Source organism: Nuphar pumila, chromosome 4, assembly GCF_984573655.1.
Source record: "Nuphar pumila chromosome 4, dmNupPumi1.hap1.1, whole genome shotgun sequence".
Taxonomy (NCBI): domain Eukaryota; kingdom Viridiplantae; phylum Streptophyta; class Magnoliopsida; order Nymphaeales; family Nymphaeaceae; genus Nuphar; species Nuphar pumila.
Genome location: NC_143252.1, coordinates 36518058 through 36530926, shown reverse-complemented (window position 1 = coordinate 36530926; position 12869 = coordinate 36518058). Strand labels below are relative to the sequence as shown.

At 40.9% G+C, this 12869-nt stretch overlaps 1 protein-coding gene across 1 annotated transcript; it reads right to left on the bottom strand.

Moving 5' to 3' along the window:
- Positions 1 to 378: 378 nt before the first annotated feature.
- On the bottom strand, positions 379 to 1770 carry LOC149839999 (BAHD acyltransferase DCR-like). Its single transcript, XM_090004973.1, has one exon. It carries the CDS (start codon positions 1768 to 1770, stop codon positions 379 to 381), a length of 1392 nt encoding a protein of 463 aa, XP_089861099.1.
- Positions 1771 to 12869: the final 11099 nt, after the last annotated feature.

Sequence of the window (12869 nt, the reverse complement as noted above, 5' to 3'; positions counted from 1 at the left end):
ACGAGATGCACAAGCTTAAATACGTGGTGCTCTTTGGGAACCCCCGAACATGAGATGGAGCTACTGGCCCTCTTCGGGGGAACATATAACTTGCTTAAGTAGGCGATGGGTTTTTCTCCCTTGGACTACCCAAAACAAAAAGAGTTTCACTAGCAATAACATTCACCAACAAAAGAGAGTAAGAAAACAAATTATTAGTCCATTTAATTAAACAACAGCAGCAACAACCCAAATCCCAAACACCAACTTTTCATAATGGCACAAACAAAAACATTAGAAAAAAAAGAAAAGAACAGCAACCCAACTCCACAATTACAATACAAAGATCCTAAGTTTTACCCCTGGCAGTGTGCTCGACTCGAGTGAGTGAGGCTTGAGTTAGGCCGAGGTGACGTACTGCATGAACTCCGGGTCGCACTCGAGCAGCGCCATCGTTTCGGGGGCGAGGCACATCTCGACGTCGACGCTGCCGGCGCCGTCCCGGCTGGGGAACGCCGACATCTTCCCATCGAACTTGTTCGCCCGGCCGCTGCGTACAGCCACCGGCCGGCCCCACCCGAAATCGTTGTCGTACATCGGGAACCGCGCAGAGCTCCCCATCGTGATCGATGCCCCGTCGGCGTTGCCCAGCGGGAACACCTGCGGTACCCCTTCCCACTCCTCCACCCTCCCCCGGATGGTGGCGTCACAGTGCTCCGCCAACCCCCGGTGGAGCAGCTCCGCCGCCCACCCGATATCCCGGCGGAGGAGCTCCGCCACCTCGGCCGTTGCCGGCACGCTCTGGATGGCATTGCCGAAGTACTCGGCGTGGAGCGGCGGGCTGAGCCGGTGCCGGCAGTTGACGGCCATACGGAACGTCGTCGTCCTCGTCGTCGGAATCCGCCTCGCGCGCGTCACAGACTTCCATATCTGCGCACAGAGCGACTGGAACGACGACACCTCCGTCGCCGACGCCGGACCCCTCGATCTTGGCTTCCAACCGTCGTTGCACTCCTTTCCGAGCACCTCCGCCGTCTCGCCGTTCGCAAGCTTGCGCAGCCCGTTCGCGCACGCCTTCAGTTCGAGCATCGCGCTCCGGCTGAACCGGAATATTCTCTCCCGCAACGGCGCCTCATTCGGCGGAGGAGGCAGGCCGCCTTCGAACTGGAGGACCGCCAACGAGTCCTTCACGAAGAACCGGTACGTATCCGGCGGGCACGAGATCTCACTCGACCCCCGAGCCATCTCGGCCCACGTGTTGAAGAAATGCCAAAAAGCCGTACCGTCCGCGACGGCGTGGTTAACGGTCGCCCCGACGAAGACGCCGTCGGCGAGCTCCGTCACCTGGACGGCGGCCAGAGGCCGGAAGTGGCCCTCGTAACCCACGGCGCCGTCGAGCGCGAAGAACCCGCGGACGAACTCCGGCACGTCGCGGGGCGCCAGGACGTCACCGAGCCGCAGGCTCTGCGCCGCGGCATGGATGAACGGGACGCCGGAGTCATCGTTGTCGACGTAGATGAATCCGTCGGCGTCGGTCCGGAGACGGCCGGCGAGCATGGGGAAATGCAGGAGGGTGCGAGTTAGGGCAGCCTGAAGGAGCTCGAGCAATGCCGCTCCGGCGACCGGCGAGGGGGGAAGGAGCACTCCCTTCTGAATGTACTGACAGGAGAGCATGGGGAGGTCTGAAACAGTGAGTTTGGAGAGGGTGCGAGTTGAGGGACGCTCAGGGAAGATGGTGCACTCCGATAGGATAATAACTAAACAAGGAGACTTCAATGGTGCTATTGCCATCTCTCTCTCTCCCTCCCTTAGTGGTGGGAGTGAGATCGAGAGGATGGTGGGATTTTATAGTGTGGGATATGGAATTGGTTCATGCAGTTGGGGATGAAAACGGATCCCATCATTTGAAATAATGATTGGGTTCCACCAGACATTCAATCCTAGCCATTCAATCAATGGCTAAATAGTTCGGATGGATGGTTAGGATTGAATGTCTGATGAAGTGTGGGTTCTCTCTCTCTAGGATGGTAGAGTACCGAGTGAGAGTATATAATAATAATGGAAGATGATAAAGAATTGTTATTTAACGAGGGGAAGGTGGAGGGGAAGATTTTACGAGTGATCTTTCCGTGATGAGACAACCAGGCAATTTTATTAACGATGTGCTGATGACCAGGCGGGGTACAGATGGGGGGGGAAAAGGTACCCTCTTGAGGAGGGGTTTTCTGTAATATAATTTAAGCCAATAGAGGAGTGACACGTCAGCTTGATCACGTGCCTGGCACGTGGATGTGAGCGGGGCCCAGGGTGGATTTGAGGGGATATCTCAGCGACGTGGCTGCGGTCAGACAGATTGTTTTTGTCTTTGGGATGTGGTTTTCATAGGGGGATCGAGGGGTTCGTATCATGCTACGTAGCCACCTTAGTAAATTACTCAAATGCCCCTTGTTCTGAGTAGGGATAAGGTGGTCGTGGTGGGGACCAACTAAGGGTGTTAACGGGTCGGGTTTGGTTTGGAGTCAGGTAGAATCAGACTTGGATCAGATTTTTGGATATGATATTGAGTTCGGACCTGGGTCTAATCTAGTTCACCATAAGAAAAACCATACCTGGACTCTATAAGAACTACATGAACCAAACCCAGTAAAACTATATTCTTTTATCATTTTTACAATGAAAATTGCCGGTCTTAATCAAAACTCGGGTTGGGTTCAGGTCTGGTATAAAATTTCACAAACTATACCGGAGTCCATGAATTAATCGGACCTTCAGATCCAGACTCGGGTCTTCTTATTTATCACCGTACCCAGAATCTATAGGGTTTGGTTTGGGTCGGGTCTGGGTAAACCAGGCACATTGACAACCCTAGGCCCAACCCGGGATTTTTTCTCGCTCTGGCAAATATTCTACCTACGTCGTAAAAAAAAAAGGCATATGATGAGTTCGATGCTACATTCAATAGTAGCCAATGAATCAATGGTTAGGATTGGTCCACATTTTTCACCTGGATGTGAACTGATCTTAGCCAGCCAGGTGCTTCAGCTGGACAGTTGGGATCGACATAGAAAGAATACCAGCCTATGTCAAAGGATGGGATCCCTTCTGCCTTGTTATAGGGGTACTAGCTGGAACGTTTCCCGGGTTGGCTTCATGAGTTAATGGTTTTGGATCAGATTTGGCGTTAAAGGGTTTCACACACCTGGCTAGATGGGTCTGCTTAAGATGTTGAAGCTGAAAGATGTCAAGAATTCGATACCCGTGTATCTTACTTGTTGGGTGCAGACAGAGGCAAGCGATTATCAACACGAATTGAGATCTGATCAAGTTGTATCCACTTAGATTGGATTTGGTTATACTTTCGTCATAATCAAATCCAAATAACCATTTGCATTTTTGTGTCCCTCTAATAGAGGCAACTTGGGCAAAGCAGCATTAGGGGTGTCAACGGGTCGGTTTTGTTTTGAATTCAGGTGGAACCAAACCCGGGCCTGGTTTGAGATAATGGTACCAGGTCTATATTTCAGACTCATCATAAAAGAAACCATACCCGGATCCTATAAAGATTACGTGAACCATACCTGGTAAATTTTTTTTATTTATCTTTTTTACATTGAAAAATTAAGAATAAAGATTGTTTTTTTTATTTTTTGATTAGGAAGGTTTTGTCATTTAACATGAACCAATCGAGCCTTATCTCAAAGGTTGGTCGGCTTTACAAGTCCTACATCTCCATTCCTGTCTATTATAGAGCTATAGCTTCGGTTAGGGATGACATTGGACCGGAGGAAAGCGGGGATGAAGGGCATGAAACGGGGATGGAGGTGGGGATGAAGGTTAAAATTCATCCCCGTGCAGGGATGGAGGTGGGGATGGACTCACGGTTTCCCCCTCCCCGATCCCCCATTGCCCCGCCCCGCCCCATCCCCAATCCTTCTAAGGGATGACAATAGACCGAGGGGGCCCTGCCCTCACCACCGTTTGGACCGGGGATGGAGGTTCGGATTTTGAGACAGGGTCACCAATTGAGTTAATGCAAACGTTTGTGATGAGAACCTCTGAGATTTTATCAATAGGAAACCTGTCAATCCGCCTTCCCCCCCAAAAAAAACAGTTGATAATGTGGGTCTTAATGGAGCTTAACTGTATCAAATTAAGTTCCACAAGATCCAACAGCCATGAGCTTGTATCAAGCCATGTTTTGAAACGGAATCATGGGCCCCACCAACGCCCTAAACTATTTGTCCGCGTATGAGCTGTGCAGTCTAAAGCTTCTCAAGTGTGCCAAATGGTCGGTGGGCCACACGCTTTAGTGGGGACCAAAGTGGGTCCCACCGAAGTCATTTTCCCATATATGCCTTTGCTGTCCAGTTGTTATATAATTAAGAGTCTAATCTAAGAATCCATGCACGATTTCTCTTATATAAATTATACAGTTTGGGGATTAATAAAAAATTACTTTAGTACGTGGAGTCTTTGATTAGATTATAGCCTTTTCTATCATCATACAGTCAAAAAATTATTAACTCCAACCTCGGAGAAGAAAGAGATCTTTAAACAAAAATCGAATAGTTAAAAAAGATATATTTTTAATCACACGTTGCCCAGCTGTAATCGACCGTCCATCCCGAAACAGATGTTTAATTATGATGGTGCATGATTAAAATACACCGAACTAGACAAAATTTAACATCTGGATTTAACGCCAGTAAAAGTCAGATTTCTTGTAGTGTTCCTTTGCAATCACGTGCATTCATCTCGAAATGAACGGCTGGAAACAGCTTGGCATCACGAAATAGTTAATCTGCCAACATCAAATTGATCACGTTTTGTGATCTATGTAGATCTTTTGTGGATACCACGATGACGATTTGTGTGTCAAAAGTGAATCTGCACCGCTCTAGCTGTAGCAACTCTTGGTGCAGCTCAACTAAAGGGTGATGGTGGGGATCATCCACCAAAAGAGAAAGAAGGTGTGAGTTGTAAGGAGAGAGAGAGAGAGCACAAAAGAGGAAAAAGAAAAAACTCATCTTCCTCTTGAGCTTAAATAGGCTTTCACAAAAACCAGTTTGCCAAAAAAAAAATAATCACACGTTGCCCAGTTTTATCCATCCCCCAAACAGATGCTTATGATGGTGCATGATTAAAATACACAGAACTATAGGCAAAATTTAACATTCAGATTTAACTCCAGTAAAAAATCAGATTTCTTGTAGTGTTTCTTTACAATTACGTGCATTCATCTCGAGATGAACGGCTGAAGACAGCTTGGCATTAAGAAATAGCTAATCTGCCAACATCAAATTGATCACGTTTTCTTTGACCTCTTTCTGGATTTAACTTGACGACGAGAGGAGCTCGTGATCTACGTAGATCTTTTGACAACCAAATGTCAAAAGTGAATCTGCCAACATGGGAAAACTGATCAGATGATCTGCCAAATCACCACATGTTTACCTCTATATTGGCTCTATAAGTCACTTGTTCACGTTTCTCTATGATGGAATGTTGCAGGTTCAAAACTCAGTGATATGTTGAATAATATCATATATAATAAGTCAACTAAACGCCATTTACGCAACTCACACATCAACACGGGCTCTCGGCTACCACATACACAAAATAGTTGTCCACACGGAAACACCACCCCAGACACGGATTGAGGTACTTTCGAACACCGCTCTAACTGTAGCAACTACAGCAACAGTGCAAATCATGGAGAAAATGGTGAGTCATTCACCAAAGGAGGGAGAATGTGTGAGCATGTAGGGAGAGAGAAATAGTACAATAGAGAAAAAAGCGAAACTCGCCTTTCTCTTGAGCTTAAATAGGCTCCCACAGAAAAAGAGCCTATTTAATCTGATATGATTGATGGTCATTTGATCAATGAATGAGACATATGCGTCTTTGACTTGACAGACAAGCTGATATCATTTCTCACTATGGGTTAATGTCATTCATGCACCTGCATAGGCATATGTCATGCCTGCACATAATTAAGTATACTTGTAATTGCGTATAGAATTGTGGAAGGGAGTCATGCCAGCTTATAATTAAGTATACTTGTAATTGAGTATAGAATTGTTGAAGGGCTATCCCTTTCCTTTCTCCCATATGTTCTTTGAATTTGAAGCTTTACCTATTAATCAAAGATACCCTCTGCCACATATTGATCAAACATAGATAGTTTTTTTATGAGAGAGAGAGAGAGAGAGGTCAACTCAGCCAACCTTAATTAGTTAATTTTTATTTTTTTCTTCAAGTTGGTAAAAAAAAAAACACTAAGCTGCATTATTTTCCACTATTTAAATGAAGACTGAAGCTATGGTGTATCTTTAGCCACAGGGAAACAATTAATAAGTTCCGTGGTCGGTCATTCTTTTGAGAATAATAAGCTGGGAATCTTAGTTCTATGATATCCAATCAATAAATGCAGAAACAGTTTTTTTCCTAAATTTTCAAACTAAAGGCGGTTTGGTCGGTTGGTCAATTCTTGCTACATACTGAGAATCATGGCTGTCATTGGTAATTATATGCTTCTAATGTTATACAAGATATGCAATTGCAAATGTACATTCAATCATTATATTGTAATTTCATATACACATGAGAGTCAGAGAGAGAGCACCTAGCAACGTGGTTCGGCTTTTTTTTTTTTTTTAAGTAAAATCTTATTGCAGTAGAATCAACAACTAACAGTAGTGATGAGGAATCACTCGAATGTGAGAAGCATTACAGCACAACAGCAAACAGACAGGCTCCATTAGAATAACAGGACAGAACATGAAGGGAGCAGCCCTGAATCGGTAAACGGCAGCACCATAGTCGAAGGATCAAGGCATGACTCTTCTATTCCCAATCCCGCTAATCGTCTTCCCCGGCCACTTTGTCCAGCTCTATAGGTGACTTCCCATCTCAGCCGGTCAAAAATCATAATGGGGTCACTAAGGACCTGTAGGAATTTCCAATGGTTCCTTTCATGCCAAATGAAGTTCCAAGCAGAGTATACCCGCACCCTCCAAACAAACTTTCACTTGCTGCCACGACCATCAAGTTGCGGAGTGTGAAATAAAGAAACATAACAAAGAAGCAATGGAGAAGACTTTACGTGGTTCGGCCAGTGTGACCTACATCTATGGTACAACCAGAGTGATCCTTTTTTATATAATAAACCATCAATACAAAGGGTTTAATATAGCCCAGCCATAAGAAGCGATAAACATAAAGAAAATGAAAAGAAAATCTTTCCAAAAAGGAGAGAAGGAAAGCAACTCAGGTTGCACAAAAAGAGAAGACAAACTTAACACTCCCTCTCAAGTGGGGAATGTATATCAAAACAACCCCACTTGTTCAAGATGATTTTAAATTGAGCATGACTTAATCCCTTAGTGAGAGCATCGACAAGCTGATCTTGACTCTTGGTGAACGGAGTACATATTTCTCCTTCTTGAATTTTTTCTCTAATATAGTGGCAGTCAATCTCGATGTGCTTTGTTCTTTCATGAAAAACTGGATTGGCGGCAATATGAATAGCTGACTTGTTATCACAATATATATTTATTGGCAATTCAACGCTAACTCCTAATTCAGTGAGAAGAGACTTGGTCCATATCAGTTCACAAGTAGTAGAGGCCATTGCACGATATTCAAACTCAGCACTAGATCTTGAAATCATGCTTTGTTTTTTGCTTTTCCAATAAGTAATATTTTCTCCAACAAAAATATAATATCCTGTGGTAGACTTTCTGTCTAAAGACCCTGCCCAGTCAGCGTTAGAGTAGCCTTCAATTTTATGATGGTTATTTCTGGTATAGAGAATACCTTGCCCAGAACTACTTTTGATGTATCTGAGAATACAATCAATATCATTGACATAGCATGGCTTTGGATCATAAATATATTGGCTAATAACGCTGACAACATAGGCAAGATATGGTCTTGTCATAGTAAGATATATAAGTTTTTCTACTAGCCTCTGAAATTGTTCAACATCTCCTTTTGAAAGACTTTCCTCATCAATATCGAACTTAGCATTAGTCTCAATAGGAGTATCGACAGGCTTAGATCCAATTTTACTTGTTTCTTTGAGAATATCCAAGGCATAATTTTTTTGAGATAGAAAGATTCCCTTTTTTGAATAGGCAACTTCTATTCCAAGAAAGTACCTTATTTTTTCTAAGTCTTTAATATCAAAGGCTTTATGAAGTTGCTTCTTGGTATTGAGAATTTCATCATCATCATTTCTCGTTATTATAATATCATCAACATATACCAATACAACAGTGAGATTGTGACAATTTTTAAGAACAAAGAGAGAATTATCTGAAATGCACCTTTTGAAACCTTTTTTCTCAAAAGGAAGACTGAGTTTAAGATACCAAGCTTGTAGAGATTGTTTTAACCCATATATAGCCTTTTTTAATCTGGGGGTGTCTAGGAGATAATCGCATATAAACTTCTTCTTCTAGGTCTTCTTGAAGAAAAACATTTTTAACATCAAGTTGAGACATTTTCCAATTATAATTGCAAGCCACAGATAAAAGAATTTGAAGACTATTCATTTTGGCCACTGAGGCAAACATTTCTTCATAATCAACACCATAGGTTTGACTAAATCCCTTAGCTACTAGGCGAGCCTTAAAGCGCTCTATAGTACCATCACTCTTATATTTTGTTTTATAGACCCATCGACATCCTACAACCGTTTTATCTTTGGGTAGCTTGTAGATTTCCCAAGTTTTATTTTTATTTAAGGCATATAATTCTTTCATCATAGCATTAACCCAAACATCATGACTTTTTGCCTCATTAAAAGTGATGGGTTCTTGCACAATTGAACTAAGAAAAACAACATACCTTTTTGAGAGATTGTTGTAGCCAATGCATTTTTCAATAGGATGCTCAGTTATCATGTAAGTGACAAAATCTCTAAGATAGCTCGGTGGCCTAATAGTCCTCTCTGATCTTCTTATAGATTGCTCCTCCGACTGATTTAATGAATCACTTGGCTGGGTGGCGTGGATATCACTTGGATGAGTATGAGTTATAGCTTTAGTGTTGCTAGCTTTAACATGTATCACACGATCAACATGTATCACATCATCAAAAGGGCTAACATTAGGAAGCCCAATAGAATCAAATATATTTTCTCTTCCCTGATGAAGATTTTTGGATTCATCAAAGTTTTTTGAAAAATAGGGAGCAACTTCATCAAAACTAACATCTCTAAAGATATATAAATGACTATGAGTAACATCATAGCATTTATATCCTTTCTTGGACGAAGAATATCCTAAAAAAAGGCACTTAATAGCGTAAGGAGTCAATTTGTCCTTTTCATATGGGCTATTGGATACAAACACAGAACAACCAAAAGTCTTAAGATGACTAAGGCTCAATTTCCTTCCTTTGAGAATTTCCATCAGAGATTTTCCATTAAGACGTTTACTAGGGAGCCTATTGATTAGATAGTAGGCAGTAAAAATAGCATCACTCCAGAAGTATTTAGGAACATTCATTTGAAAAAGTAAGGCCCGAGTTTTTTCCAACAGATGCCTATTTTTCCGTTCGGCGACTCCATTTTGTTGAGGTGTCCCAACACAAGAAAATTGATGGTCAATGCCATTTTCTTTTGCAAAAAACTCAAAGAACTGATTTTTAAATTCAGTTCCATTATCAGACCCGAATATCTTTAATTTTGGCTCCATATTGAGTATCAACAAACCTGTAAAACTTCCTGAATTTAGAAAGCACTTCATTTTTTGTTTTCAACACGAAAATCCAAGTAAGTTTGGAGAAATCATCTATAAAGGTGACGTAGTATCAAAAACCAAAATATGAGTCAATAAGGGCTGGTCTCCACATGTCAGAATAAATCAATTCAAACATGCAAGACGAAACAATCTCTGAAGTAGAAAAAGAACGACGTGATAGTTTTGCAAGTCTATAAATATCACAATTATTGCAATCAAACTTATGACCAGAAATTAAGCTTTCAAGAGCATAATTGGATGGATGTCTAAGACGAAGATGCCATAATTTACTTTATTCTCTCCTTGACATGAACGCTCTACAGTTTTGCTCGAGAATATAAATCCCATGAACTTTTTTTCCTTCACCAATTGTCCTCCTCGTCTTGCGGTCCTGAAACAATACATTAGTTGAAGAAAAGGTGACAGTACAATCGAAGTCTTCAACTATTCTGGCAACATACAACAAGTTTGTTGTAAACTGAGGAATGTAAAGAACTTTGGAAACAAACTGATTGTTAAAGAAGTGGATTTTTCCAATCCCTTCCACTTGAATGACTTTCTCATTGGCAACAGTAACAAGTCTCTTTCCATGATCATAACTGAAATATTCAAGAAGAGAAACATTTTTTGCAATATGTTCTGAAGCTCCACTATCAATTATCCAGGACTCATAAGAGTTAGAAGGTATACCTTTATTTGTAGAGGATATGGCAGAATAAGAGAAAGCAGTTTCGGTCTGACCATCTTTTAGAGATTGAAGAATATCAAAGATCTTGTCTAAAGTCTGAGTGTTATCGGATCTTTGTTCTATAGCAGCATGCACTTGTTTTTGCATTTCAGTGTCAGGTCGACCATGTAGAACCCAACATCTCTCACGAGAATGTCCCTCTTTTTTGCAATGAGTGCAAAACCATTTCTTGTTTTTAGGCTTTCCACGATCATCAAGAGTTTTTAAGGCTTTTGTATTAACACTGAAGGCAGTCTTATCAGGAGTTTCAATCCTGCTGACATGGTTCATAACTTTCCTTCTTGATTCTTCTCTCATAAGATTAACAAAGATAGAGTTTAATGAAGGTAGCTCAGAATTCATAAGGATCTGGCTTCTCATTTGTTCAAAATCAGATCCAAGACCAATGAGTAATTAGAAAATGCGTTCTTGCTCTTTGGCTTTATAGAGAAGTCGAAGATTAGTGATAGTGGGGGAATATGAGTCCAATTCATCCCACATCATACGCATTTTACTAAAGTACTCACTAAGAGGAAGATCACCCTTTTTTAAATTATGTAGCTTGTAGCTTGTAGATTTCCCAAGTTTTATTTTTATTTAAGGCATATAATTCTTTCATCATAGCTTTAACCCAAACATCATGACTTTTTGCCTCATTAAAAGTGATGGGTTCTTGCACAATTGAACTAAGAAAAACAACATACCTTTTTGAGAGATTGTTGTAGCCAATGCATTTTTTAATAGGATGCTCAGTTATCATGTAAGTGACAAAATCTCTAAGATAGCTCAGTGGCCTAATAGTCCTCTCTGATCTTCTTATAGATTGCTCCTCCGACTGATTTAATGAGTCACTTGGCTGGGTGGCGTGGATATCACTTGGATGAGTATGAGTTATAGCTTTAGTGTTGCTAGCTTTAATATGTATCACACCATCCACATGTATCACATCATCAAAAGGGCTAACATTAGAAAGCCCAATAGAATCTAATATATTTTCTCCCCCCTGATGAAGATTTTTGGATTCATCAAAGTTTTTTGAAAAATAGGGAGCAACTTCATCAAAACTAACATCTCTAGAGATATATAAATGACTATGAGTAACATCATAGCATTTATATCCTTTCTTGGATGAAGAATATCCTAAAAAAAGGCACTTAATAGCGTAAGGAGTCAATTTGTCCTTTTCATATGGGCTGTTGGATACAAACACAAAACAACCAAAAGTCTTAAGATGACTAAGGCTCAATTTCCTTCCTTTGAGAATTTCCATCAGAGATTTTCCATTAAGACGTTTACTAGGGAGCCTATTGATTAGATAGTAGGCAGTAAAAATAGCATCACTCCAGAAGTATTTAGGAACATTCATTTGAAAAAGTAAGGCCCGAGTTTTTTCCAACAGATGCCTATTTTTCCGTTCGGCGACTCCATTTTGTTGAGGTGTCCCAACACAAGAAAATTGATGGTCAATGCCATTTTCTTTTGCAAAAAACTCAAAGAACTGATTTTTAAATTCAATTCCATTATCAGACCCAAATATCTTTAATTTTGGCTTCATATTGAGTATCAACAAACCTGTAAAACTTCCTGAATTTAGAAAGCACTTCATTTTTTGTTTTCAACACGAAAATCCAAGTAAGTTTGGAGAAATCATCTATAAAGGTGACGTAGTATCAAAAACCAAAATATGAGTCAATAAGGGCTGGTCTCCACATGTCAGAATAAATCAATTCAAACATGCAAGACGAAACAATCTCTGAAGTAGAAAAAGAATGACGTGATAGTTTTGCAAGTCTACAAATATCACAATTATTGCAATCAAACTTATGACCAGAAATTAAGCTTTCAAGAGCATAATTGGATGGATGTCTAAGACGAAGATGCCATAATTTACTTTATTCTCTCCTTGACATGAACACTCTACAGTTTTGCTCGAGAATATAAATTCCATGAACTTTTTTTCCTTCACCAATTGTCCTCCTCGTCTTGCGGTCCTGAAACAATACATTATTTGAAGAAAAGGTGACAGTACAATCGAAGTCTTCAACTATTCTGGCAACAGACAACAAGTTTGTTGTAAACTGAGGAATGTAAAGAACTTTGGAAACAAACTGATTGCTAAAGAAGTGGATTTTTCCAATCCCTTCCACTTGAACGACTTTCTCATTGGCAACAGTAACAAGTCTCTTTCCATGATCATAACTGAAATATTCAAGAAGAGAAACATTTTTTGCAATATGTTCTGAAGCTCCACTATCAATTATCCAGGACTCATAAGAGTTAGAAGGTATACCTTTATTTGTAGAGGATATGGCAGAATAAGAAAAAGCAGTTTCGGTCTGACCATCTTTTAGAGATTGAAGAATATCAAAGATCTTGTCTAAAGTCTGAGTGTTATCGGATCTTTGTTCTATAGC